This window comes from Idiotropiscis lumnitzeri, chromosome 4 (assembly GCF_059441095.1).
Source record: "Idiotropiscis lumnitzeri isolate Australia: NSW breed Sydney's pygmy pipehorse chromosome 4, RoL_Ilum_1.0, whole genome shotgun sequence".
Classification (NCBI taxonomy): domain Eukaryota; kingdom Metazoa; phylum Chordata; class Actinopteri; order Syngnathiformes; family Syngnathidae; genus Idiotropiscis; species Idiotropiscis lumnitzeri.
Window position 1 is genome coordinate 1890336 of NC_142394.1, and position 26296 is coordinate 1916631.

General features: G+C 42.4%; 1 protein-coding gene across 4 annotated transcripts in view; it reads right to left on the minus strand.

The window, feature by feature from the left end:
• Positions 1–26296, minus strand: part of fbxo38 (F-box protein 38) — a 37741-nt gene that overhangs the window by 5944 nt on the left and 5501 nt on the right. The window contains exons 4-16 of one of the 4 annotated variants that reach the window (XM_088294435.1): positions 24167–24330; positions 23266–23431; positions 22105–22380; positions 19182–19275; positions 18857–18987; positions 15426–15596; positions 15179–15321; positions 9627–9876; positions 7251–7421; positions 6951–7112; positions 4393–4995; positions 4104–4207; positions 387–996 (exon numbers count right to left, since the gene is read on the minus strand). In XM_088294435.1, coding sequence (XP_088150561.1) covers positions 874–996; positions 4104–4207; positions 4393–4995; positions 6951–7112; positions 7251–7421; positions 9627–9876; positions 15179–15321; positions 15426–15596; positions 18857–18987; positions 19182–19275; positions 22105–22380; positions 23266–23431; positions 24167–24330 — 2558 coding nt within the window. In that variant the 3' untranslated portion in view covers positions 387–873. Of the gene's footprint in view, positions 1–386; positions 997–4103; positions 4208–4392; positions 4996–6950; positions 7113–7250; positions 7422–9626; positions 9877–15178; positions 15322–15425; positions 15597–18856; positions 18988–19181; positions 19276–22104; positions 22381–23265; positions 23432–24166; positions 24331–26296 lie in introns of those variants that run through there. The other 3 variants (XM_088294436.1, XM_088294434.1, XM_088294433.1) reach the window with 3 other exon arrangements.

Sequence of the window (26296 nt, forward strand, 5' to 3'; positions counted from 1 at the left end):
TAGAAACATACTCCTTTGACTGCACTTAAACAAAAGACAAGAAGACGTCACTAAAGCTTCAAGTCAAGACCAGATTCCGTGTCAAACGTGACACCTAGTGGTGCGACAATACACTTTTGGCCAATACCTTCACCGTTCTAACGACAACATGAAAATCAAATTTTTCAATATTTAAATCATTATATCATTACTCAGTGAGTTGCTCTTTTTGTTTACATGGCAACGCACTGTAGGCTGACGAAAAATGTCTGTTGCTAATTCTGACCGATTTATCTAAATAAATTTGAATTTGGTGTAAAACTTAATTTGAACGGTTTCGCTTAAAAAATAAACTTACAGTAGAGTGAAAAAGGTTTTGCCTTCTTTTCAAATGTGTACCTTTTTCTAAAGTGTCCCCACTTTCAAGGTTAAGATAATCAAACAGATGTAAATATCAAACACACATAACTCAAGTAAACATAAAATGTAGTTTTTGAATGATGATTTTGAGTGCCAACGGGTTGTTCATGTCTCTACAGATATATTTAAACACAGCTTTTCCTACAGAAATGCTTTAATTTAGCAACACTGGAGTATTTCCGAACATGGACGACCTTTTCAGGGTCACACCAGAGCATTTTGATTGGATTCAAGTCTGAACTCAACTAGGCCACTCCAAACTGATGGTCACCTAATCCCTGAGAAATTTCTGGTAAAGAGCAGAATTCATGATTCCAACAATCAGAGCAAGTCGCTAAGGTCCTGATTTAGTAAAGTAGCCCCTGATCATCACACAAACGCCAATTTGTTTGATGTTTGTTGGTAGGATTGGTTTCTGAAAGGCTGTTATACTAGCAGAAGATGGAACGAGACACACACTCACAGTCTTGTAAATCATTCAGATGTTACTTTGCACAAGGGAGGGGGGTGGGGGGGCTTCATGTTCTTTTTGGTCAGCAGTGGTGGTTTGCCTTGGAACTCTTCCATGGAGGTCATTTTCGCCCGGTCGCTTCCACACTGTTGAGTCACGAACAGACCTTAACTGAGGCGAGGGAGGCCTGCAGTTATTTGGATGTTTTTCTGGGTTTCTTTGTGAGTGGTGGCTGCGTTCCTGGAGTAATTTTTGCTGGCCAGCTGTTCATGAATGTTCGTTTTTCTGCATTTGAGACTTAAGACTCTCACCGTCATTCACCAAAGTCCTTAGCAAAGGCTTTGCAACCCTTTCAAGAGTGACAGATATACTGTCAATTACTTTATTTTTTTGTTTTTGTTTTTAAACATGGCATTTTGTTGCAGATTTTTGAGATCCAACTTCATTTTGTCAGACACGTTCTATTTAGTGTTGTCTTGGTCGACAGGTCTTGAGGTAAACAGACTTGATTGTGGTCACTGAAAATGAACTTAGCTTTCCAAAGAAATATGATTAGACATAGTTAATTGATGATTAAACAAGGGGGTAGGTACATTTTCTTTTTAAACTGGGCCAGGTAGTTTTGAATATTGTTTTTCTTAATGAATAAAATCATAATTTAAAAAGGGCATTTCATGTTGACCTGTCTGGCATTTGCATTTGTAACAAAGATTATAGGTTTGGTGAATACATGATATTGTTTGAACATCGTGATCAGCAGGGGGCGTTTTTCCTGGCTAAAACATTGCAGAAATGTGCATGACAAAAGGCAATCACCATTGACCCTTTTCTGCAGCAATTTCAACTGCGCAGTGCGGAACAGAAAGGATTTGACTCAGTCTGTCTCCATTTTTATATTGTTTTATCTGTAAAACACAAAAATATAACTTTTGTTCATATCATTCGCCGCCACATGCTGTTCCAACATGATGAACTTGTTCCCTTTTAGAATATGTGCCTCTTATTTGGAATGTCGCGTACTGCTGCGAATGCTGCACTCTGCTGGTCAAGGTTAGACATTGCACCCTCATTACTCTGACAGAGGTCCATACAGATAGATAAAAAATTTAAATAAATAAAATTCTGAAGCATATCCTGCCCAATCGGGGATATACCTCAGCAGCTGGCTCAACTACAGGCTTAAGATTGCCATGCTAATGTAATTTGACCAAAATGGGGAAACCAAGTGATCTTTTACAGGCTTCTCTTAATAAAGGCGTTTTTTTTTTTTTGCTCGCCATACAGTGGCCAGCAAAAGTACGCTCTTACCCTTAGCACCGCTTGATCTTTAAGATTTTATCACCATTGCATTGCAATTTCATTAAATGCACTAAACCAAGGTTGTGCATAATTGTGAAGTGTAAAGAAAATTATTTAAAAAATTAAATAAAAAAAACATGCACAGTATCATGTATAGTATAACGAATGTGGAAAGGTTCAAAGGTTAACATACTTTTACACTGTATGTCTTTTCTTCTAATCACTCGGAAAGCTGGAAAAAAATCTGCTTCCCTTGCTGTATTTCCAAAATGCAACCCTCTGCTGCATAATGATGATGACAATGTCTCATCTGAGCAGACACGAGGGACGGCTCACCTCTGGTGATAGTCAAGCAATGGAATGGAACCAAAAGGTGACCTACAGGGTCATGATATTTTGCCTTTATGAGAGAGTTCCTATCCTACAGCAGCAACCTAATTTGGATTCATATACAAGCAGGAATGTGCTGTCATGTATATAATTATAGAAATAGTCATATGAAAATCACTTCTACGCCAAAGATATGTACAAACAAGTTCACTGTGCACTAGGGCTGGGCGATATGACCTAAAATCAATATTGCGATAAATTGGGCAATTTTACCTCGATAACGATATATGCACGATAAATTCTCCCTGAGGACCAAAATCAAAATAAATGCAGGAAATGCATATTAACTGCTTTTTTTATTGACCAACTGGTACACATTACTTTCAATGAAAAATAAAAGTACAAAAATCATTTGTTATAGACATTCCAAATAGCTTGCTTTGCATGATTTGAACAATGTCACAAAGAACAGGAGAAAAAGGGAACCTCTCACAAAATCTTTTTCTGCAGATTGTGCAAAGGCCTAGATTTGTGTAAAGGTATCTTGTAAAGAATATAAATAATGCCATGTGCAAAGGAGCTAGTCGCCTGTAAACAAAATGCTAAATAAAATGAAAAAAAATGTCAATGGAATGCCAATGCCAAATAAACAAGTGTGCTTCATCAGGAAAATGGGCCGTCTCAAGTACACTTGTCGTCTCTGTACTGCACATTCATTCAGGCTCAAACAGGGATCCATGTTGCGACTCGACCACAAGTCGGATGTGGATGCAAAATGCTTGACATGTTTCCGCTCCCGTCGCGATGTTGTCCATATCGGGAAGTACGGTTTGCAACAAATATTTTCGTACCTCTTGTCGGCTACTTTCATGAGGCGTTTCAATCCTGTGCGCTCCACTGTAACTAGAGGAGCTATATCTTTAGCTATGTGCTCAGCTATCGCGTCCGCCTCTGAGACGTTCTCTCGTATGGTGTCGCCTCCGTTATGGGGCTGTTCTCACTTGTCCAACCTTGCTTCTCACTTTGAACTTTTAGCACAAGCTCAAATTCAACAGCATGGTTGTGTTGTGGGTGGTGAAAAAGAAAAGGTTGGACGCGCTGTTTTGGTGCTTACGACGCACATTGTAGTTCATGTTCTTTTGCTTAAACATCGTCTATATGGAACCCAAAACATTTTCAAACGACAGGATGTCGAATTTCTTTTCGGGACAAGCGCGACAGGAACAATTTCAACTAACGTTACTTTGTCTTCAGCCGTGTCAGCCGCTTCTGGATTTGAATCGCCAGCTACGAACGCATCTTCTGTTTACATTCTAGTTCAGATGGTTGGAGTCACGTGACTACATGCGCTGTAGTCTTAAAGGGGCATGAACATCGCAGCAGACAGAAAAGACTTCTTTTTCTTTTTTTTTTTTTTAGACACCGAATTTACCGACATGGGCAAAATGATGTTGGTCATTGTGATACATTTTGGTAACGGTAGATTTTCGGTTTATCGCCCAGCCCTGCTGTGCACCATTTGTAACTTTGAAACATCAATACAGTAAGAAACAATCTCCTCTATTATCGCAGGAAAAACACTCGGGGCAAAAGTGGAGTGTGTACCGTGTGTGTGTGTGTTTACCTGTACGTGGTCGTCTTCTGTCACCGGGTCTGAAGTACTGGTTGATTTGTCAGCCATTCTCCTCCTCCTCGTTGTTACCCGAGGTCTGGTCCTTGGAAGATCTACTTATGCATAAAAACAAACAAAGTTTTAAGAAAAGGAACATTCACCTAAGCAACACAACTCCTAATGCTATCAGCCATAAAAGGTGGCAGTAGATTGTTGCTTCTGACATATTTGAAAAACATTGGTGGAAAATGTATTACCTTCACAATCTAGACAGAACTTTTTCAATTATTCGTCTCATTACCTGTTTCAGGCATCAGGGATACGGAGGACATACGAGTGCAGGACCGGGTCAAAGGTCGTCTAGGTACGGAGGTGTTCTCATCACTGGACAGAGTTCGTTTACAAGTTGACCGCTGAGCAACAAGCATCCGTCTGTGTCTCTGACCAGCTGGTTGTCCCGAACTCATGTTTTCAGCAGAACCTCTGGATTCCACATGTGCTTCGCTAGCAGTACCAGAGGTTTGCCTTAACTTGTCAACAGTATGTGTTCCAGAATGGTTTTCTGTGCTCCCATTAGTCCTGCCGCTCCCAGTATCTACCCTCTGACGTCCCGGGTCAATCATGCCCACACATTCGTTCACTGGCCTTTCTGCTGCCCCACTGACACCGGTGCTGTGCTGCCCTGGGCTTGCTGAGGTCTCCCCTGATTCTGTGTTGACTCCTTTACTGCTAGTTCTCCGGCTGTTCTCGGATGCAGCCTTCATGTCAGCTTTGATCTGTTCACTGGTCACCTGACAGCTCTTTTCACAGCGGCCCTCTGATGCAGGAGGCTTCACACGATTACCAGAGGCAGATGATGATGCAGGCACAGTATTGGTCCGTCGCAGAGGAGTCTTTCCTTTACCTGGTAATGCACAGATACATTAAGATTATGCAATATTTGCTGACATAGTTTAATGATCAAAGCAATTACCTCATTTTTCAGACCATAAATAATAAATATATAAATAAGTCACATTTTTGGGGGAAATTTCCTTTCAAAAAATGACACCAAGAACAGTTAGAGCTCAGACCCACACCCAAAGTCACCGTTCCCTTATCTTGTTGACAGCAGTACAACACAATACATCCATCCATTTTCTGTCCCGCTTCTCCTCACTAGGGTCGCGGTTGTGCTGGAGCCTATCCCAGCTATCTTCGGGCAGTAGGCGGGGGACACCCTGAACTGGTTGCCAGCCAATTGCAGGGCACACAGAGACGAACAAGCATCCACGCTCACACTCATACCAAGGGGCAATTTAGAGTGCCCAATCAACGTGCCATGCATGTTTTTGGAATGTGGGAGGAAACCGGAGTACCCGGAGGAAACCCCCGCAGGCATGGAGAGAACATGCAAACTCCACACAGGAAGGCCGGAGCCGGGACTGAACCATGCACCTCTGCGCTGTGATGCTGCGCATCATTCTAACCAGTCGGCCACCGTGCCGTCCTCACAACACAATACAATTCCATATGGTGCAATATAAATTAGCAGTAAATTAGAACACGCATTAAAACACACAAACGCATATACAGTAGATACCAGAAGAACAGCGACAGTTTCATGTTGAATAGAAAGCCAACAAATAAAAATGTGTCTTCAAATGAGTTTGAAAAAGTTTTGGTTGGATCAAATGTTCGGCTTCTCATGATGGAAATATTTATGTTATGTATGTTCTGATAGAATCGCAAGAATTTAGGGATTTCATCAACTACGGTCCCAAAAAAAAAAAAAAAATTCATTTCCACCGCAGTTAAATCCTCAAACAGGACAACACACTATTCCCACTTCCCTTACAATTTCAGTAGAGTGACTGAGGGTGCACACAGTTGTTCCACTATAGTTTGAAGCGCACACACATGCACTCACCCCCACGTGCAGCTGCGACTCAGTCAGCACTATTCAGGAAGTCCAAATATGGGCATAGTTTACGAGCCCCTTAAAAGAGGCAGTTTCTTGTGTTTCAGAGGTAATGTGACATAGAATTGTTTTGTTTTATAAGATGGAAGATCTCTATTCAATGATTTGTTCTATTTTTATATGTAGACGGTTTGATTGTTATGGTAATATCTACATCACATAACAGGTGTGGTACTGGTTTGGCCACCATGTGCATGTCTGATGTTGCATACTGTGGTCCAAGGGATGTTCAGGGCGTTTGTCTGAATGCTCAGAGGCGTGGAAAATTAGAGGGAACATTGCTCAAGACATTAGCCAGGAAGTTCCCTCAAGCTTGGGTGCAAATGGGTCTTCCAAAATGGACAATGACTCCAAGCATACTGTCAATATGGTTAAAAAGTGGTTTAAACAAAGTCAATGTTTTGGAGTGGCTGTCCAACGCCTTGAGCCCAATCATTTTCAATAATTACGGTCAGACCTGAAATGGCGCGCAAAAGTAAGGTGGCCTACGAAGGTGGCTCACAAACACCAGTTCTGTCCGGAGGAATTGGCCGCATTTTTATTACTATTTTACTATTGTGAGACGCTTGTTTAAGGATTTCCAAATCATTTAACCCAGGTCATGCAGTTTAAAAGCAATGGTACCAAATACTAATGAAATCTATGCAAACTTCTGACTTTGAACAAAGTAATAAAAACATAGCTTGAAAAAAGATTCTCTTGTTATCTTGGCATTTAAAAATCATTTTGGTAATCTCAATTGACCTTAAAACAAGAGCATTGTCAGAGAAACAAAGTGTATGTGTTTTTGTATAATATACATAAACTTGAGGTTTCAGCTACATAATTGATACCACAACTAATGTGAGTTGCACAACCACAATGCAACAACTGATAAATAATCTGTATTGTGCAGACACCTTCTGTGCAAGAAAGAGGTTGCTGCGAACAGGAAGCTGCTGGAGTTAGTCTTGAAACTAAGCCTTCCTCCTCCTCATCGCTGTCTGAGTCAGAGAGGACGAGTGGGGGCTTGGGAATTGCAACACCACGTGGTCTACACTGCTGGACCAAACCACTTGGACCTAGGAAGGGCATAATAAGTAGAATAAATGAATAAACAATTATTCATTCAAAGAACAAAACTTCAATGTAATGAAAGGAATTTAATTGATAATTCTAATTTGGTTTCTGCCTAATGTCCAAAAACAATGCATTCAAACCTGCTTGCTCTTCATCACCATCAGGAGGCGGTGGTGAAGCAGCAGGATGACTGGGCCCTGCAACCTCATCACAATCTGTTGCCACTGCCATGTCAGCTCCTTTCATCTCGATTTCTGGCTCTGCCCTCAAGTTCTCCTCCTCATCCTCTATCCCATTGAGTTCCACTGGTGCTGTAAGAACAAATTACAACAATTCTTCTGTTCCAGCGTCACTCTTATTGCTACTATTTTAAGAACTTGGGCCCATATTCTCCCATTTACAGACAAGATCTGTTTTTAAGCACACTTTCCAAATTATACAGCATGGGTATTCTCCTATCCAGACATTTAACACACCCACTATACATAATCTGCGAATTAAAAAAATATCAAAGAGGCTTGATTCACTGAAAAGTGTAAAAAGCCTTAAAATCATAGAAATATGGATTTGTCCTCCTTATGGACGCAAAGTTCAAAAGCCGACATCTGTGATGGTGTGGGGCTGTGTTAGTGCCAATGGAATGGGTAACTTACACATCTGTGAAGCCAACATTAATTCTGGAAGATACATACAGGTTTTGGAGAAACATATGCGGCCATATGAGCAACGTCTTTTTCATGGATGCTCCTGCTCATTTCAGCAAGACAATGCCAAAGCACATTCTGCATGTGTTGCAACAGCGTGGCTTCGTATTAAAAGAGTGAGGCTACTAGACTGGCCTCCTGACGATCATTGAAAATGATGGTGCATTATGAAGCGTAAAATACTACAACGGAGATCCCGAGCTATAGAATAGCTGAAGATATACATCAAGAAAGAATGGGAAAGAATTCCACCTTCAAAACATCACCAATTATAGTGTCCTCAGTTCCCAAACGTTTACTGAATATTATTAAAAGAATATATGATGTAACACGGTAGTAAACATGATCCTGTTCCAGATTTCTGGGAGTGTGTTCCAGCCATAAAATTCTAAGTTATTGATTTTTTGCTAAAAAAAAATACATTTTATCAGTTTGAGCAAGAAATATCTTTAGTGTATTAAATGAAATATAGTTTGAACATGATTTGCAAAACATTGTATTCAGTTATTATTTACATTTTACACAATGTCCCAACTTCATTGGAATGGATTTGTAAAATAAACATTTGGTGCACAGTGATCCCTCGTTTAGCGCGGGAGTTGTTTTCTAAAAATAACCCTTGATAAGTGAAATCCGTGAAGTAGTCAGCTTGAATTTTTTTAAATTATTTTACAATGCATTTGATATGATGCATTGTTGTGGTTTGTTTGCGAGTGTAGATGGGAAGTTGTGGTCCTGCAGTGCCACCTTGTGGCATTGCAGCGTTCGTTTTAAGCGTGTTATTTCTTCTCTCTCTTTTTTTTTTGTTATTCAACTTCCGGGTTGCTTCACTTTGAGACATCTACTCATATGTTGAGCGGTAAACAAGCCATCCATATTAACACACACTCGGTATAGAGCATTAATTTGACGGTTTGGGGAAATAATTGACATTGTGATTTTTCGTTATTTTACATTGTCCGTAGCTCAGAATCTCGATGTGTATCCCAAGCTAAGGCAAGATAGCTGACTGTCGAAACTGATAACTAGCGCCCTTGGAGAGCGGAATGAGGTACCGTCGTGCATAAAATGTTAAATATATTAAAAATGTAAATTAGTAGTTGGCATATTGAAAGGGTGTAATTCGATTCATTTGTATTTCTTCATTCCTTTGTATTGAGTTGATAGGAGTGTTGTGTATACATGATTGATATGTGAATTATTTGTGAAACTACTATTACAATTTGTGTTTTTCTGTTGTTCTGTAGTCTTCACGGTGCAGAATGCTGAATATGCTTGTTCAGAGAAAAAAGATTATCGACACCCGTTTGAAACTCTCTGCGTCCTTATTTGAAATCCAAGGGGCCGCTACAAAGAGCACAATGCACTGTAAAAAAAAAATCAGCGCAGCAGTGAAGCCGCGAAAGATGACGCACGATATAGCAAGGGATCACTGTATATAAAAAAGTAAAGCCTACCAACCTCAGAGGGTCTTTTTTTCTTTAAAAAAATTGCAGCCTTTACGTATTGAAAATTGCATTCTTTTACATTACATGACACCCTAATATTGATTTTAATTTGATTAATTGTTCAACCCGACAAGGTACCACTGTATTTGCAAAAATACAGCAGAAATTAAATTTTTTAATTATCCGACAGAGGACTGGCGGTTTCGCCCAATTTGACCTAAAACGTCTAGGAAAACTCGAAACAGAATTGAAGAACCCAAACACAGTAAACGGCAATACAAAAGAGTCCAGTATATTGTTGTATTGTATTAAATTGGTATATTATAAATGCTCCACGCTTAGTGGGAATGCTAATGGGACTTACCATTGTGCTGCTGCGGTTGTCTTTGGATGTTGTAAACGGGTGGAGGTGGTGGTGGTGGTGGTGGTGGAGGAGGAGGAGGAGGAGGTGGTGGGGGTGGGTGTGGTGGAGGCGGAGGAGGCAGATTGGCCTCGTTGTTGTGGTGGTGGTTGTTGTTGTTATTGTTGTTGTCATTGTTAGAGTTCTGGTTACTGACCAGAGCCGAGGACACGCCAATACCAGTTCCTGCACTCAGGCCAACTCTGGCACAGCCCTGACAAACACCACAATGAACACATGCAATGCAAGTAAATTTCATCAAGAGGGATGAAAATGATCAAACACATTCAATGTTTTTATTTATTTGCCAAAATGTTAAAAGTATGGGGGCGGCATGGATCAGTGAAAGATTGGTCGTGTCCCAACTCAGAGGTTGGGTGTTGTTATGTACGGGCATACGTGGGGACAGCCCTGTGAAAAGGGTTGGGGAGAGTGGACCCCGGAAGTGGGCGGGTGTTGTGACGCGGCGGTGTTGTGGTCCGCAGACGTGAATAAACGAGTTGATCATCACGTCGTAGTCTGGGAGTTATTCTGACATAACATTGGCGACGAGGATTATGGATTCCCTTCTGGCACCTCTTCCCCCATTCCTCGCCCTCCCGGGAGACCCGCCAATTCCATGGGTACGTTGGCTGCAGTCTTTTGAAACGTTCATAACGGCCGCCGGGCTTTCAGACGCTAGTAACGCTCGGAGGAAAGCCCTTCTGATTCACTCGCTCGGTAGCGAAGGACAGCGGATTTTTCGAACTCTTGGTGCCGCGCCTACATACGACAACTGTGTCAAGCTGCTAAAGGACCATTTTTCGGCCCCTCAGAATGTCATGCTACGGCGAATCGTTTTCCGCCAACGGAAGCAGCAGGCAGGCGAATCCGCTCATCACTACGTGGCTGATTTAAAAGGCCTAGCCAGCCTGTGTAAATTTGGTGTGCTGGAAGACGAGCTGATACGCGATCAGCTAGCTGAACACACTAATAACCCGAAGCTCAGGGAGAAGCTGCTAACGATGCCAGATGACCTTACTCTGTCCAAAGCAGTGGATTTAGCGTTCCACCTGGAGTCAGCAGCAGCGCTGGCAGCTCAGCTGATGCCCGCCTCTAATTCCCTTTTCCCCAGACCTATGCTATTAGCTCAAACAGTGGCACCGCATACAGATGCTCCTGACTCTGACTATGCTGAGGACAACCTGGAAGTGAACTTTACAGCACGCCATGGTGCTACAGCACGCAAAGCCTGTAGTAACTGTGGCTCACCATCACATCAGAGGGGGGCCCCGAATTGCCCCGCTAAGGGACAGAAGTGTCAACGCTGTGGGAAGCAGAATCATTTCGCCCGCGTCTGTCGCTCTTCCCCTGCGTCAGGCGGCCAATCTACACAACGTGTGCTGGGGAGGCCAGCGCCAACGATCATCCATACAGTAGCCACCGAAACCCGATCAGCTAAATGGTGTACAGTGGAGCTGGATGGGGCCTGCCTCCCACTGCTGGTAGATACGGGGGCTTCCAGGTCACTGTTGAACGCTACAACAGTCCGTCGTCTCTTCCCACACTGGACGCTCACTGGTAGCACCGAGGATCTGTATGGCTATGGACACTCAAAGATTAAGATGGCAGGCACGATCACGGTGGCTGTTCGTTACAGGACAAAGACTCTTCCCTCATTCACCTTTCAAGTGTCTCGACAGGGGGCCAATCTCATGGGTTGGGATTTGTTTAGCGAGCTGGGTTACGCCATCTTGGACAGTGTGTGGGGCACCATCCTTTCTGTCATCTCACCATGGAGCCAGAACTGGCCAGATCTGTTCAGCGGCGTGGGCTGCCTCACCGCCTTCAACCATCAGCCTCTCCTCAGACCTGGGGTGCGCCCGGTCATTCAGCCCCTGCGCCGACTGCCCCTCGCCCTGCGTGACCAAGTAACTGCCGAGCTGCAGAAACTCTCGGATGCAGGCATTATCGAGCGCATTGATGCCTCTCCCTGGATCTCAAACCTGGTGGTGGCGAAGAGGAAGTCTGGGGGCCTGCGTCCGTGTGTTGACCTCAGAGCGGTGAATAAGGCAGTAGTCCCGGACCGCTACCCGCTACCCACGGTGGAGGAATTAGCAGCACAGTTCTACAACTCGTCCGTCTTCACAAAGCTGGATCTCCGCCAAGGCTACCTGCAGGTCCCTTTACACCCAGACAGCCGCAACCTGACAGCTTTTGTGACACACGATGGGGTGTTCCACTACATCAGGATGCCCTTCGGCCTCATCTCAGCCCCGAGCTGTTTTCAAAAAATTATGTCAACGATTTTCGCAGGCATCCCGGGCGTGGTGGTCTTCTTGGATGACATTGTGGTCCATGGGGCGACACTAGCCATCCATGACGGGCGACTGGCGAGGGTGTTGGATGTCCTCAGCAGTCACGGCCTCACTCTGAACGAAGATAAGTGCACGTTTTCAGACCCTGTCATCGAGTTTGTTGGGTTCCGGTTCTCCGCCGCGGGCCTCAGCCCGCTACAGTCCAATGTGGAGGCCGTCCTGCGCCTGTCAGAGCCGTCGTGTCCAGCCCAACTGTCGTCTTTTCTGGGGATGACGGCGTACTACTTGCGTTTCCTTCCCCGGTACTCTGAGACTACATCGCCGCTGCGCGAGCTCCTGAAACAGGACGCGGTCTGGCAGTGGACTCCGGCCTGCTCCGCTGCTGTCCGCCAACTCAAGACCCAGCTCACATCACCACCGGTGCTGGCATTCTTTGACCTGGAGAGTCTGACGTTCGTCACATGCGATGGGTCTAACGCAGCAGTCGGGGCGGTGCTCTCCCAGATCCAAGGGGGCACGGAGCGCCCGGTGGCGTTCGCTTCTAGGTCACTCAACACGGCCGAACAGAAGTACACAGTGGGCGAGCGCGTCTGGGCATGTGAGCGATGGCATATGTATTTATACGGACGTCATTTCACTCTGAGAACCGACCACCAGGCTCTCACTGCCCTGCTCGCCACATCGGGATCGGGTCGCAAGCCGCTGAGGATCTACCGCTGGTCAGAGAGGCTCCAGCCATACGACTTCACCACTCTGCTCACTCCTGGCAAGGAAAACGTCGTGGCGGACCTGCTCTCTCGCACCAACCCTATCCCAGCACTCGATACCCCAAACCCCGACCCAAGGTCTGACTCAAGTCGAGAAGCGATGGAGTCCGAACTCATTCTCATGCTCCACGGCCCACTCCAGGCCTCTGTCTCCTTGGAGTACCTACAAATAGCATCAGAGAAGGACCCTGCACTCTCTCAGTGGCCCGCGAAGGTCCCGGAGCAGTTGGCACCCTTTCACAGGGTCTGGGATGAGTTGACCTGTTGGAACGGCGTCTGCGTGGCTCGGGGATTGCGCACAGTCATTCCCAGTGACCTCAGGCTAAGTTTTCTGGCCATGGCACACGAAGGCCATCTAGGGATTGTCAAGGTGAAGTGCCGCTGCAGGGACCTGGTGTGGTGGCCTGGCATAGACCGTGATATAGAAACAATGGTGAAGGACTGCAAAGCCTGCCTGGTTGGTGGCAAGACGGGCCCACCGCCCACGCCACCCCTGCAGCCCTTGCAGTGGCCTGCCGCACCATGGGAACACATTCAGCTTGACATCTGCGGCGAGCTTCACGGTGTCCCACACATCAACGATTCCTCCTTGTGGCATATGACCTCCATTGGAAGTGGCCTGAGGTGGTTGCCACAGGGTCTGTCACAACTCGGGTGGTCATAGACTTTCTCTCATCTGTGTTCTCTCGGTGGGGCCATCCGAACGCTATCACCACGGATAATGGCCCACAGTTCGTTTCGGCGGAGTTTGCCGCCTTCCTGGAGGAGAAAGGGATCAGACACATCCGCACATCTTTTTACCACCCGGAAGCAAACGGCGGGGTCGAGCGTCTGAACCAGTCCTTAAAGAACGGGATCAGGGCCCACCTAGCAGATGGACTGCAGTTTTCAGCTGCGCTGCTCCGCACCCTCCTCCACTACCGAGCAACGCCACACTCGACTACCGGCAGTTCCCCAGCGCTCCTGACGATAGGCCGGGAACTACAGCTTCCTCAGAACCGGCTCCGGACCCCAACGGTCACCACACCAGGGGCGACACCCGGCCACAGCACCAGAGTCACGGAGATGCAGCGTCAGATGAAACGGCAGTTCGACAGGAGACAGAGGTTGAGGACACCTGCACTCACAACGGGGGACTGGGTCCGGATTCGCCGGCCTAACCGAGACCACAAACTACTCACATTCTGGTCTGCACCGATGCAGATCGCCATCCAACTCGGGCCAGCCACTTTCAAGCTCACTGATGGGTCATGGTGGCATGCTAGTCGTCTTCGGAAGGTGGCACCGCCCTCAAACGCCGACGCAGGTTTGGAGGACACAGCATCCATGTTTGAGGACTGTACATTCCCTGATGAACAGCTGCAGGATGCAGCCGGCCACCCACCTGAACAGCTGGAGGCTTGCCCTGGCCCAGAGGCCCGCCCAACTCGCGTGCGGATGAAGCCGAGGCATTTGAGAGACTATGTTTTAGATTAATGACCGGTTCGAGTATCGCCGGTTGGTGACAGTATATTACAAGTGTTATGACGGTAACCAGCATTGACTTCATCCAGTTCATGTAAGGTTGATTCTTTTGTTACATACGCTCCTCAGTGATTCTTTCAAAAGGGGTGGTAAATGTTATGTACGGGCATACGTGGGGACAGCCCTGTGAAAAGGGTTGGGGAGAGTGGACCCCGGAAGTGGGCGGGTGTTGTGACGCGGCGGTGTTGTGGTCCGCAGACGTGAATAAACGAGTTGATCATCACGTCGTAGTCTGGGAGTTATTCTGACATAACAGGTGTTCTATCCCCAGTCAGTGTGACCATGTCGAAGTGACCTTGAGCAAGATACCGAACCCCCAATTGCTCCTGATGCTGCGACATTAGTAGGTAGATGAGGTGTGATGCGCTTTGAGTACCGAAGGAAGAAAAGCGCTATACAAGTGACAGCCCATTTACCATTAGTTATCAGTCGCGTTTTTAACCAAAAAAAAAAAAAAAGTTAATTGCCAAAAATGTATAATCAGAAAAGACACACTTGTACTCTCATTGTATTCTTTCCCATTTAAACCAATAAGCAAGTTGGTCAAGTCTGTTAAGTCAAATCCGGAGGCTTCGACTCCCAAGTCCAAGGCAAGTCAAGTTTTTGTCAAATCCAGTCACAAGCCATGAAAACATTAACTAAAGTACCGGTACTATTGGACTACTAGAGTAAGATGCAATGACTGTCGTCCTCATCTCTGCTGCACAGTATATATTTTTTTCCTATTCGTTCATAAAGCTACAAGTTTTATCCTTGTACTTTTTTTAAGTTTTGTTAAAATACTTATACATTTACTTCGTATTTGCTACAATAGTTTGTTGTACAGTAAACATATACTGACTATTGCAAGGCCTAATTTGCACCATGACAAGTAAAAGCAGTAAGATTAGGTGAGTATAAATATTTATTTGAGAACAACAAACTGTACCTTTGGTGGTTCTCGAAACATCTGGTCCAGACATATGAACTCTAAACTGGGCAGTGCTTCTATGAACTGGGAGAATGACTCCAGTTTGATAGCATGACAGCGCACCAGTGTGAGGTCAACAAGCCGGATCCATCTGGACTGATCTGAGGTTACAAAACGTAGCACAGTGCGTTTTACAGAAATAATGAATTCACAAGCCATGTGTGTCCACGTGTAAGGAAAGTTGCTCAGAAAAATTTATATTTACCTGTAATCCAATGGTGAGGGTTATGAAGGTGAGGACAATTGTAGATGAGGAGGTATTTTATATTACTGAACACTTCATTCACCACTTTAATGCCGATATCAGTGATGATGCCTGGGTTCTCTACCACATCAGCCAGACCATACTTCACCAGCTCTGAATGACTCATCTTACCTAGATTTCAAGACACAAACTCATTTCAATTACCTCCCAAAAAATGAAGAACAGAAAATACACACATGGCTAAACAGTTGGAAGCACTTTGGTAATGATAGAAAAAAATTTAAAAAAAACACAGTGGTCACAGAAATAATTTCAATTAGATAAACCTAAGTACAATACAATACAACTTTATTTATATAGCGCATTTCACAACAGCTGGAGATGAAAAGTAGATGTCATTTGAATTATCAGTCAACAGAGTTTTTATTTTTATTATTTTCTTTTGTATAAGGCTCATAGAACAGGCCTGGGCAAAGTGATGGTCGCCCTAGAAAAAAAGAAGTTGACCATAGGCGCATGTCTAATTCACATCACGTGTCTTCAAACTTCAAATCTGTTTGTTGGCCTATTTAAAGGGTTACAAGTCATGACTGAGCAGTTTGGTGACATGGTGTACCCTAATCCTAACCCATCAAAACATGGAGCACAAGGAAGCAAAGGCGAGAGTTGTCCGGGGAGATTGCAAAGAAAATCACATTAAAGCTAAACACAACATGATCATCTCCAACTACCTTAAAGGGGACATCAACAGAAAAATCTTAGTAAAATTCTTTACAAAAATATCTTCAATGTGACTAGCCGGAACATGGTACCCTGATTAATATGAGTTTAAGCAGAAAAATCCACCCGATTTTGGCCATCTCAGGAGGTGGCCATTTTGTGACTTGAGTTGACTGAAAATGATATCAAGTTGCTCAGGGCTCAGATAATGATCAAGTGTGGCTCAGCTGCAGAAAGCAGGAGAGCCGTGAGCAACTATGATGTCAGGTTCAGTCGACAGAGTGACAAAATGGCCGCAAGGTTAAAAACGGGTGTATTTTGCTGCTTAAAACCTTCCAAAAATGCAAAATTAATCAGAATGCCACGTTTAGACTAGTGAAGAAGATTTTGGGGTTGACTTCCCCTTTAATGATCCAGTGACTACTGTTGCACTCATTAAGCAATTTAAGATCCACAGAACTGTAGCCAACTTCGCTGAACGTGGCCGTAAGAGGAGAAATCGAAGACAAATCCAAGAGATGGTTAAGATGAATGGAAAACAAAAGATCCAATAACAAACTCCAAAGAAATTAAAGGAGAACCGCAAGGTCAAGGTATATCAGGATCAGAATGTATCCGTCGTCGTTTGAATTGTTGGAAAACGACAGAGGAGGACACCACTGTTTAAAATAAATCATAAAAAGCAAGACTGAAATTTGCAAGAATAGCAAAGATCAAAACATTGGACTATTCTGAAGTGGCCTTGTATGAGCCCTGATCTAAATCCTATTGAACCACTGTAGAAGGAGCTGAAACGTGTTCGGAGAAAGCATTCTTCAAATATGATACAGATGGAGTACTTTGCTCATGAAGAATAGACCAAAAATACCTGCTGAGATGTGCAAAGTCTCATTGAAAGTCACAACTTCCAAAAAATATTTCATTGAAGTGATTGCCTCAAAAGGTTGTAAAACAAAATAGTAATTTAAAGGTCCCATCATTTGTGTCCAGGTCTGTTTCAGGAGTTTTTTTGGGAAAAAAAATAGTTGATCCACAATTCAAAAGACATGTCTGATTTGGACATTTTCTTGTGTTGATTTTCATTAAAAGTTGTATTTGTTATTACTTTTGTGAGATTCAAATAATTTCTGCTTCACTGTGTTTTTCTTTTCTTTCATTAACAGCAGGATATCAACAATTTTGCCCATGTGTGTATAATCTGTTTGTGTTTTAACTTTTGGCACATAGGTTAGTCACTCCATGTCATGCCACACACACTTCCCAGTGACACCTCTTCACTTTGCCTGAGGTTTATTCTTTTAGTTCTTTATGATGTCAAATAAAAGAATCAAATGGTTGAGCCTCCGAGCGCAAAGGTTTTGTGACTTGTGTCTACGGGACACAATTACCATTTTGGATCCCCTACTTCAGGCCACAAGTTGGCCATGTGGGGATGTGATGGAAACGAGCTTTTTACTCTATCAACAGTCACCTTTCATCAACATTTTGAACCAATAAAAAAAAACTTTATAATCAACTTTATAATCAGGGGCGTCACTAGGTTTTATGGACAGGAGGGGCTTGGCCCCCCAGGGGATACAAGACTTCAAATCACGAGGATAATTATCAGGTTTTTGAAAAGCTTGGTGATGATCTGATCATTTGAATCAGGTGTGTTGCAGTTGGGTTACACCCTAAAACAGGCTGGATAGGAGCACCCGTGGTCTTGGCAGTTTGGGGCATATATAGTAAAACTACCCGGATGTTTGTTTTGAGATTATTACCTTGTTTTTTTTTCGTTTGTTTGTTTTTTTAATGTTTCCCTTTCCTCTGTGAAAGAAGCGATTAAACTGTAACTGAAGTAATCCAACTTATGTCCTATGTCAATATAATTGGGGGCAATTAGGTGTTAATATCATATTTTAATGTAATAATAAAGGGCAAATTATTATTATTAATTATTATTATTAATTATTATTATTATTATTATTATTATTATTAATATCATATTTTAATGTTTCAATCAATCAGTATAGCAATTTACAAGTGTGTATCTACCTTAAAACCAAAGATGAGGGCCTCTAAATAAGGTCCAAAATTTAGTGTGAAATTCCTGGATCCCTAAAGTGGGCGCAAACCATTGACGGGGCATAACTCAAAAAACGTTTGCGCTTGGAGGCTTAAACGTCGGATTCTTTTATTTGACATCATAAGGCACTAAGAGGCAAAATGAAGACGTGTCACTGGGGAGGTTCTTGGGATTTGCATGACTTGATGGGATGACTCCAATGTAAACAGCTTTTAATTTCTTTCTCAAAATCTTCTCAAGATTTTAATTTTGAAATTAAAAATTTGTAACACAGCCCTAAACACATGTTGAAAATCTTCCACATTCCTGATGGGAGTATTACACAATGGTCAGGGGACTAAATTGACTCAATAAAGATTGTCATTTTTTTCTGCATAATGATATAAAATGATGACCCCCTGTATAGACAACTACTCAGAGTCACAGTTCCAACCATCGGTCCTCAATTAACCTAATATCCTAAGATTGGTATGTGAGAGAAAGCCTGAGAAAGAAGAGAAAACCCAGGCATGTAACATGCAAGATCGACAGAGGAGGACATGCTAAGCACTACACCACCATGTTTCTTTAAACATACAAGAAAAGAAAATTATATTCCCATCTAATCTCAAATTGGAGATTACATTAGAAAGCATGAACTAACATTGGAGCAGGAATTCATCCACATATCCAAGATGAAGGGTATCAAACTGAGGAAACTCTAGTTCAGCCATCTTGAGAGCTGAGAACACTCCATCTTTAGTCAGTGATGGCTGGATACGTAGCTCATGAAGTCTGTTAAAACACAGTGCGGGAAATGCTGGATTTAAAGATAAGCGTTTTCAGACAAGAAATGTCCTTTGAAATTTCTCATTATTTGCAAACCAGACAAATAAATATCAGACAAAAATAAACTGACTGTTTTTGAGATGGAGCTGAAGATGTGTACATTATTTATTCTGTTCCGTGTGTGCCTATTGACTAAGGACCTGCGAGCAGCAGTGATGACAAGGTAACCCAAGTCCACTTCCAGGGCATTTTTACAGGCTCCAAATACAATGGTGTGGAGGTTCCGAAATCCTCCTGCAATGACACATCACAATCAACTTTGTTGTCTAAGTACGGCATGTCAAAACACACTAAAAAAAAAAAAGTCCTTCTGTTGGTGTCACTGCACTACCCGACAAATGGTGAATCATACTTCAGATTCAGTAGCCCTGTCAGAAATCTGTGTAGCATTTTAATTGCTATTAGTAGAGATGTTAACCTCACTAAAGAGGCCTTTGACTTCAAGTCATTTTGCAACGGTGCCCTTTTGGAATGGGAGTACCTAAGGGTCATACAAATTAATTTATCATACAAATATATTTATTCAGACAAGTGAGATCTCACTCTGTCTTGCAAATTGACTTTTTTTTTGCCAAAAAATATGCCCTTGCGTCTGTCAAGAATTTGAGATCAAAGTTTACACAGACTAGATTTCAAGTCTTAAAAAAAACAACAGTTTTCCCCTCAACATGACAAATGGGACGTAGTTATGCACAATTTACTCAAAGAATTTCATCATCAAAGTGACTTTACTTGTCTTTGCCTTGAAAGACTTTTTACGTTCATTGCAGTAACTTTTGTATAATAGCGCGAGATTTCGTCCATGAAGGAGTAGCCTTTTCAAATCAGTTCCCAAAACAACACATCCCATCCGAACAAGAGGAAGAGGGCCATGGAAGGTGCTTTTGTCAGGTGGCAATGATCTCTATGCTAAAGCCTCGGTTGTAAATGGCACACGTGGCTTGTATCGTAGCTGCATGTCTGATGTTTGTAACAAACACATCTGAGTCATCTGAAACCCAGCTACCTTAAAACCACTTAGAGCAAGCAGCCCCGGAATTGCGAGCATATTAGATTTAACTCAGTGAAGCCCAGCTAGACCGTTTTACAATATGTCTATGTCTACTTTATTGTTTTCCTCTCACAGTGACACACAAAGGCAGATTGGCCATTTCTACACCGGAGAAGAGATGAAGATAAACTCAAGTTAGCAACTTGAGGACAAGGGATTTATTTAAAATTGGTCCAACGGGATAGGCGGGTCAAAAAATGGATGGATAGATGGTTGGAAGAACACTGTGGGTTCTGCAGTTTGACGGTGTACGGCGAGAGTTCCTTACCAGTTAAATTATTTTAAACCAAAGGTTGAGCTGCAGTTAGCGCATCGATATGTTTTAAACAAAAAAGCTAATTTGCGTTTTGCTAAACCCTTTGGAAAATGGATGGTGTTGATATAGCACTATAAAAGCACTAATTTACTTTTATGATCAAATTTGATGTCGACTTTTTTTGACTACTGATGTGTTTTTTGGCAAAAGTAAAATTAGTAAGCCATTTAAACTGATTCTGGATTCAGTGGTTAAAAGGTAAACAAACAAACAAATCAATCGCGGATTTGGGCTACAGGTCCAGCCTATACTAGACAGAAACGTGGTGGTTAGCGCAAGCTACAAAATATTGACGATATTACTGTATACCCCGGTAAAATGTGGAGACGGTACAAAACTGTGTCAAATGTTTTACTTTGTTACAACTAGCTAGTAACTAATTAGATTTTATTATATTTTGCTAGCTAATCATTAGTTAATGACACTATAGCACATGTGTCAAACTCAAGGCCCGGTGGCCAGATCTGGCCCGCAACATCATATTTTGTGGCCCTCAATGGGCAAATCATGTGCGTCAACTTCCTGTTTCAACCACACGTTTTTTTTTAACAACATTGATATATGAGATATTGCCATTTATTTGTCGCCAATCCTCCCCTTTTAAAATAAATTGAAGAATTGTTGAACTAACAATTAGTGACTGGCTTTCCATCAATTTGTTGTGTGTATGTGATAATGTAAGGTGATCATACATTTATATGGGTTCACAGTCATCACGGCCCTCTGAGGGAAACCATAACTACAATGTGGCCCGTCCACAAAAATGACTTTGACACCCCTGCACTATAGCTATCTTGCTAGAAACTAGTAATTCTCATTATAATTAGTGAGTAGTGTATTTTCACGAACATAGGGTGGACCTAAAAGTCCCAAATTTTCTCCAATGGATGAGGTGCCTTATGTGTCGACCGAGTTCCAAAAATCTGTAGGTGTTTGTGTTTTGTGTGTTTTTTGGTCCAAAGTGTGATCTCACTCATGGAAAAATCTGGGGACCTTTTATTGATTATATCAACCAGAAGCGGACTCAAGCTGTAACCTCTAGGGACTTATCTGTGAACTTGGCTCATCTCATTTTGGATGTATTGGACTTTAACTGTTTTTTTACTTTGTGGACTGTCCATATTAAGCTGTTTACGTGAATGTTTTCACACTGGCAGTGTTTATTTTTGTTTGTGTTATGTTTATGTAAAATCTGAATTAAAAAAAAAAAAAAAGTGATCTCACTTGTGTGTTAGGATAAATTCATTTCTACGAGCCTAAGGTACTTCCATGCCAAAGGGGACCTTTGAATAATGAATTGAAGTCATAGTTTGCTAAATGTCTCTTCTATACTCTGACACTATATTTACTAATTATTTTCTCAGTCCGACATATATTTGCCCCTCTTTAGCTTTGTGTGAGAAAAAAATCCTGCCGTTCCTGTCCAGGTTTCTTTTGGTGGTGTACATACTGATAAGCCGCTACATATAACCATTTGCACAATGTAATCATGTCCAATACAACAGACTGAGAGTTGTTCTCAATAATTTTGACTCTCTCATGTAATTAACAGATGTAATAAAAAAAATAGTACGGTTCTGACACCTCTACAATATCAGCATATTGTTATATTAATCCCCCTCTAAAAGAGTCAACTAAATTATTGACATGGATAACCTTAGATTGCAATTTATGGAAACATAGGTAGTTTCCCTACCTGATCTCCAGCTGTCCTCCACCACATGTTGGATGAGCCCTCCAAGGAAGGGAACTCTGACCAACTCCAGCTGCTCAAGATTTCGGGCTGAAGCTAAACCAGTTACCAGGGGAACATATTTGAGGGAGTTGGTTGGACCTGCACAGTTCCGCATGACAAAGGATCTCAGGCTCACACAGAGGAACTCTTTAAATGGCTGAGGTTTGGTGAGACGGACCCACTTTAGGTAAAGGTGGCGCAGCATGGACACACAAGGGATCTCTGGGACATTTACACCTACAACAATCAAAGAAAATATTGAAATAAATACACCAATGCCATAACGTGATATTATTGTTAACATTACAGCTGTAGAAACATTCTTGATGGTTGCTGTTTCATCAAGAACATGCAGACTTAAAGGAACTAAGAATAGAATTCATCAAGGTTATTTATTTCGGTCTGTCTCTGTCTGTTGTGTGCACGCAAGCAGCGTACTTAACGATACCCATCCATTTTTACACTTAAATTCACATTACTGTTCAACATCAAGCTCCTAATTATGGTGGAATGACAACATTTATTCATAATTTATTTAAGCATGTTTTGAGACGCTAAAAACCTGATTAAAACCAACGTAATATGATGTTTAATGTCCCTCGTTTGATGACAAGTCATCAAAAGGCATATCGCTTAGTTAGCAGGTAGCAAACGCAGCTAGCTTGAAAGGCTTCTTGGACGTACAAGCAAGACGAGTTTATCCGGACACAAATGAAAAGAATGACGTTTTACACCACTGAGGTATTGATGGATGAACTGTGTCAACCAAAAGCAATATTTCTTGCTGTTATGAGAAAAAGATGATTGTGTTGAATGCAGCAAACATCCTTCCCCTATCCTGACACAAAATAATTATAAGACACCAGGCTCATGACAGCATCAAAGACCTGCAATGCGTCTTATGAGCAATCAAATAATTAACGCTGAAGTGAAAGATCACTTCAGGAAACAAACCGCCTTCATTTGTGCAGTCTGATTTTGAAAGTTTATCCATGGAGTCCATGTTTTTCCGTCGTCTTTCCCTACAACTCAACTGTGGTTGCCCAGCATGCATTTTCTGGCATTTCCAGTCATCGTGGCAAACTATTTTTGTATAATATTGTCATGGAACAAAATACTTACCCACAAGGTGAAGTGTCTGGATTTTTGCAGTAATGGGGATGATCAATTTATTTTCAGCAGGAATTGGGAACGCTCCGTTACGATTGCGGAACTTCCCAAGTATGTGAACCTGTGGCATGTAGTTCCAAATGGCTTCCACCAGCTCAAGGTGGGACGTCTCAACACCCTGAAATACAGTTAAACATGACACTAGTATATTGTTGTATTCAAAATTTCTCACAGGAAACTTTTTCGACCCTCATATTGCAAGAGCATCATGCAGTCTACCACGGTTCTAAGTTCTACCGCTTCTCATCACGTTCGTAAAATCTGCATATAATTCGACAACGTAACCTGCTAGGTGGCTTTTAAAATCCGCATTTTGATCTAACCTTTAGTTTTGTTTTCCCTTAATAACAAAACAGCTATGCACACACATCATCCTATGCCTCGAAAAGAATTAAGCATCTTGTACCTTGTCAATAAACTGTGATGAAATTAGTAAGTTTCCATTATTGCGGGACATTTCAATTGCTCTTTGTGTCCCAATTGTCTTACATGAGCATAGCTGTTGTCTTACGGCTTCTTCCATTCAATGCACGCCACAAAAGCAAACAAGATAAAAGAAAATGCAAATCATCGAAGAGTAGGAATGCAACTCAAGAAAGCGCAGTAAACATGAGACGCACATGTAAACATAAGATGCATATTTTGGTTTGGACTAGGTTAGTTTGTCAGGATATTTTTTAATTATTTACATGAAAATATCACTCCACTAAGACCGTGCAAGAACTTGAGTAATTATATTTTAAAATTCCACAAGAAAATTTGACACCATGGGTTTATGGAAATTAGAGATTGGCAGTGGCACCAGTAGAAGGGGTAAGTCACAGTCACACGTTGCATTGCAGTGCATACTGACCAACAGACTGGGACAAGCTTGTAGTGCCTCCACGACACCGGGTATACTGAACGCCTCGTAGCCTCTGACTCGTCTCCTCTCGAGGTATCGGGGGTGGAGGCCATATAGCTGCTCCAAGTCAGGCATCTTTTTCAAAAGGAGCAAGAAGCTGCTATCTGTAAAACCTGGAGCAAAAAAGACAATAAAAACAATTGAATTACTTTCTCAATCCGCTTGCCCATTTTGTAACACCTACAAGAACTTTACACGGGGACAACTGCTGAAGATTCTGGGATAAAAAGTTTGATATATCAGGCCCACTTAAGTTGCCCCCTTTTTTTGTGTTTGATACATTTGTGTCCATTTCACGAGCATACTACTGTTACGGTGTCCTTTTCCCAGGACAACATTTAAAAGCTTTTCCTGCATGTTGGATAATTCCAGTCACACTTTGATACTCACTTAAGAGTTGACTCCACTAAAATCTGCATATTCCATTTTGCAAAAACTTATCCACCAGCATTGTTTCAAAGTCAAATTCAAACTGAACTTCATGGCCCCTATTTTCGTTCGCAAGTCTAGCGCAAAACGCAGCCTAACTGTGCGATTTGCTGTAGTTTTCTTCCGTTTGGTATTTTTCTAGACTTTGTGCCGGTAGAATTGTTTGGGTGTCAAGGGGCAATCTACTCTTGTGTGCACAATTTTGGGAGTGAACGTCACGTTTTACCGGCCAATCCTCGCTACATCCCTAATTTGCATCAAAATCAGGGCTGTACGGAGCGCACACCCAAGTACGCCAGGACCAGAATTTATACTTTCTGGAATTTGCGCAAGACATTGACACGTAAACTGCAATATCGCCTCTTTCCGATGAATTCAGCTGTGCGTGTGACATGGCCAATTGGAGACCCCCTTGCAGGTCCCGATCATGTCTCTGTGTGACCCCTCAATAATTTTGGGGGTCCTTTTAAAATATTTTAAGATAATTATAATTCCTTTTATGAATTCATTTCTACAATGATTCAGAGGAATTGTCCGACGCCGGTGTCATCTTATGAATGAAATTCCATATTTTCATGACCATAGGGGTCACCCAGTTAAAGGCCGCAGTCTCAGTTGTGTGTGCTATTTTTGTATTTAACACTGGGCGCACCATACCACCAGGCACATGCGAGCTCACGCAGGCTAGCTCACACGTGCTAGCTCGCACATGATAGCTTGCATTTTGAGAAATACATCTTCGAAAAGCCAAACTGTATCAGTCCCACAGGTGCCAAAACAGCTTTTGTGACAACAGAGGTAGCGATTGGATGGATGCATTGATATTAACACTGTAAAACAGGGGCCTCAAACTCGCGGCCCGCGGGCTGCAATGATAGTTTGCGGCCCCCGCCTTATTATGAAAGTTTAATGTTCGTGCGGCCCGCGAATTTGATATGACTGGCACTTTACACTGTAAAGTGCCAGTCTGTAGTTATAAAGCTTTAATTACAGTGTAATTAAAGCTTTATAACTACAGAAGTAGGCCTACTCATCCCAGACTATGGTTTATGCTTAGGATCTCTGCTATTTGACAAGATTTTGATTTGATTGACAGGAGACCCATGCGCGAACAGGATGTGCAGTCTGACGGAGCTTTGCATCAGCACTAGCACAGACGGGACTAATTATAAAATGTAGGATTACCTGGTCACAGTGGATAAAATTGAACCGCGGATTATTGTTGGGCACATCTTCAGCTTTAAAACGAGGGTAGGATTGTAATTTATTTTCGATGTTTTAGTAGGGGTTTGATTGATGAATGTTCCACTCATGTTCAGGACAATTCATGTTCAGAAGAAGATTAAAGAACTGTTAATACAGACATTTGACTCATTATTATTATTATTATTTATTACTGATTAATTTTCTTATTAATTCCTTATTTATTTTTAAATCTTATTTTGTGTTAAAAAAATAAAAATAAAGACATTTGAGAAGATTTGATTTTTTTTTTTTTTTTCTTGGGGAAAACCTCATGCGGCCCAGCCTCACCCAGAGTCTGCCTCTAGTGGCCCCCAGGTAAATTTAGTTTGAGACCCCTGCTGTAAAAGCTTCAATTTCAGGGGAGGGATGTCACTAGTCACCACACTTCTTACGGTCACGGTTTTA